At 42.9% G+C, this 3750-nt stretch overlaps 1 protein-coding gene across 1 annotated transcript; it reads right to left on the reverse strand.

The window, feature by feature from the left end:
* Positions 1-321: 321 nt before the first annotated feature.
* CYSLTR1 (cysteinyl leukotriene receptor 1) lies at positions 322-1473 on the reverse strand. The gene has a single exon (XM_015817353.1). It carries the CDS (start codon positions 1465-1467, stop codon positions 457-459), a length of 1011 nt encoding a protein of 336 aa, XP_015672839.1. The 5' UTR covers positions 1468-1473; the 3' UTR covers positions 322-456.
* Between the last annotated feature and the right edge of the window lie 2277 nt (positions 1474-3750).

The raw sequence follows: 3750 nt of genomic DNA on the forward strand, positions 1-3750 counted from the left end.
CCTCAGCTTCAAATCTACCTGCAATTTCTTTAGTTCCTTCTTTTGCCCTATTCCCTTGCTTATCACTGCCTTTTTCTGAGCAAACGGGCACAGTTCCAAACAAAGCATTGGATTGACTACATCATCGTTTTTATGTCTTATAATATTTTTTAAGTTTTATTCAGATCCCAGAGGCATATTTGGAAATAACAGACGGAGCAAGGAAATCTGGCTGTTGCCAAGCGAATGTCTATATACACACTTGCTTCTCCGGGCATCATGTTGAGAAACTAGGTAAACCACCGACACCATAATTGGCATCACAGATTGGCATCTGTTTTGGGGGAAGTTGGTATAATTGCAAGCGCATTGTCCATGCCAGCTCATAGTTTCAATTTTACAAGGTGCTAGACCTACAGTCTTCCTGTCACTTCCAAAATGTATGTTTCTGCCAAGGGACAGATGAAGAAGCCCTTACTAAGCCTTATGTTCCACAGCATTTCCATTAACCGTTTCATCTATCTTTGAGGACATCTTCCGGTGATGAGAACTGGAAATAGAGCCCCTTTGGAAAGTGGAAAGTCTCCTACGAAAGTTGCCTCCAGAAAAGTAATAGAGAAGTGGGTTGAAGCAACAGTTGAAGGCTGCAAGAGAGTAGGTTATCACCACCGATTTCTGCATGTAGAGACTCTTCTCACAGGAAGTGTCATCTTTCATCAAATGGAGGTGGACAGTGCGCTGGACATGGTATGGGGTGAAACTCACGAGGAAGACGATGGTCACAATTATGATCATCCAGATGGCTTTTCTACGAATTCCTTCTTTCTTATGCATGGAATTCTTCAGGAGCTTGTTTAGGATCATGGCGTAGCAGATGGTGATGGTGATGAAAGGAAAGATGAAACCAACGAACAATGAAATGTAGTGGAGAACCATCAGCTTCCTCACATCCTTGTTCCTTGGTGGCTCAAAGCATTTGGTTACATTTTCGTCAGACAACTGAGCACTTTTCTGCAAAAATGGGGTGGTGGTCAGGGTTACAAAGAACCAAATGCCAACACATACAATGATGGCTCTCTTCCGGGAGATAAATTGGATGTTCCAAATCGGGAAAACAATGGCGATGCAACGGAAGAAACTCATCGCCGTCATGAACAGGATGCTACAGTACAAGTTGACATACATGGCATAGGAGCTGATCCGGCACAAAAAGTCACCAAAGAACCAGTTGCCTTTATAGAGGTAATAGACCACTCGCAGGGGCAGAGTACATACAAAGAGAAGATCTGCAATGGCAAGGTTGAACATGTATATCTGGAACGCTGTCTTCTCCTGGTATGTCCTGATGAGGATACATAACACAAAGCCATTTCCCATAAATCCCAGGATAGATATTATGGAATATGTCACGGGATACACCTGACTCCGAAACTCATCAATGGTGGCATTGCATGACATGTTTTTCATTGTGTTTGCAGGAGAAGTCATGAGATCACACTCAACTCCTAGAGGACAAAAAGGGGGAAAGAAGATATGAGGTACTCAGAATGAGATTCAAATGTAAAGATGCTACCAACCAAGAAGCTCAAAATACAGTTTTCTTCTTAAATCATTGTGGGAGAAGGACTGATAGAACTTTGGGGCAGAGTCAAAAGAGGGATCCTTGAGTAGCCACAAACGAATTAAGTCCAACCCCACTTGAGTGCCATTGACCCTTATTTAATTCCAAGCAGGTGCTATTAGTTGAGAAGAGTTAGCAATACATCAGTTTAATTGAACCTTCATGGTGGCACAGTGGTCAGAATGCAGTATGGCAGGCTAACTCACTGCTCACTGCCAGGAGTTCGATTCTCACTGTCTCGAGATTGACTCAGCCTTTCATCCTTCTGAGGTTGGTAAAATGAGAACCCAGATTGTTGGGGCCAATATGCTGATTCTGTAAACCACTTAGAGAGGGCTGTAAAGCACTATGAAACAGTATATTAGTCTAAGTGCTATTGCTATTGTTATTCATCTGTGGATCTGGTCTTTCATGGACAATCATGTACAAAAAAAAAGTGTTGCGCCAAGAATTTCTTATTCAGTTTAATGGAGAAGAATTGCTACTTGATATTATGTTCGAAGTTTGAAGATCTTTCTCTCCTAATGCGCAAAAAAATATAATATCTGCTGCAAACTCCACATGGCAACAGGAAGGGCATCTGCCCAGTAAACACTCAGTTCCATCCAGTCACCCCAACTCTACGTGGAATGGGGACTACAGGGTTGTAAAAAGGGAGGGTTTTTATGTTCCAAGTAGACAAAAAAAAAATCAGTGAAGCTCTTGTGATATGTGTCCTTGACATTACCTTAGTGCCAAGGCCAGGGGTCTTCAAACTTGGCCCTTTTATGACTTGTGGACTTCAACTTCCAGAATTCCTCAGCCAGTCCCCTGGATGAATGAATGCAATTGTCTGACTCTCTCTGGTAGTCTGCAGCGTCTCTGGGTCATCATACAACAGTCCCAATGAAAATGATCAAGGCAGGCAGGGAAGATGGAGAGTACAGATAATTCTTGAATTGCGACCAGTTGCTTAGCAACCGTTGGAATCCGTTACAATCTGCTTGGGAAAAAAGTGAATTATGACCCAGTTCTGAAGTTCTGATGGTTGCCCTTCCATTTGCGGCTATAGGTCCCACTTCAGGAGCTTGACAACTTAGCTATATTTACAGCAGTTTGCAGTGTCTCACAGTCACATAAATGTGTTTCATGACGGTTTTAGTTACATCTGTTTTTTAGCAAGACTGTGCCGCAGCAAACAGTGGGTTTGCTTAGTGACCGTGGCATTCATTTAACGTCCACGTTGTTCACTCAGCAACTGCTACCAAAAAGATCATAAAAATCTGGTCAGTCACATGACTGACCCAATTTACGACCATTATAATATTCGACCATAATGGGCAGGCTCAGTTACGGCTTTATGTTGAGGACTGTCTGTAAAAAGGAAAAAAAATAGCACCATCACAAGCATCGCTTGTCCATTAGCGCAGAGGTCCCCAATCCCCAGTCCATGGACCAGTACCGGGCCGCGGCATGCCAACAACCGGTCCGCACAAACAACCAAAGATCCATCCACGAGATGCAGTCAGCACACAAAACCACGCCCCCTCCGGTCTGTGGAAAAACCTCTTTCCACTGAACCGGTCCCTGGTGCCCAAAAGGTTGGGGACCTCTGGATTAATGGGTATTAAATGAATTGAGAACATCACCCAAAGACAATCTAAAGAAGTTCTAAAGACTATGAAGAGTTCATTTCTAGGCTGTTATCAAGACAGAAGAGGAATAGCAAGCACAAAAGTCTTAGCGCTTTATCCTTAGCGCTTTATCCTTAGCGCTTTATCCTTTGCATATCTGGCAAAGAAATGAATTCAACTGTTTAGTTAGAAGTTCCCTTCGATATCATTTCCTGCCTTACATTCTGCAGCATTGTGTCTAGTAGTGAAACTTTTATTTATTTCTACGGAAGACAATATAATAAGATAACCAGAAGGGGGCAATCCTGGTTAAAGAGGATTAGGCTACATGGCTAAGTAAAAGAACTCACGATGTTCTCAGTCTGGCCTCAGTGAAAAAGGCAACTGGTGCAATAATAAAGGGGGGGGGGGAATGAGAATCGTCCTACGGAAAAAATGGTGCGATGTGCTGGACTGGAAAGGTGTACGTTTGTCTCTGATTAGTTAAAAACTCATGTTTGCTGTTTGGAATTAGCCTCCACGGAATTGAAAAGACCT

The sequence above is a fragment of the Protobothrops mucrosquamatus genome, unplaced genomic scaffold, assembly GCF_001527695.2.
Source record: "Protobothrops mucrosquamatus isolate PMUCROS unplaced genomic scaffold, P.Mucros_1.0 scaffold578, whole genome shotgun sequence".
NCBI lineage: Eukaryota > Metazoa > Chordata > Lepidosauria > Squamata > Viperidae > Protobothrops > Protobothrops mucrosquamatus.

What these genes read in the sequence shown, in the direction of transcription:
- CYSLTR1 (XM_015817353.1), bottom strand. Translation starts at nt 1,467, where the DNA reads ATGACTTCTCCTGCAAACACAATGAAAAACATGTCATGCAATGCCACC.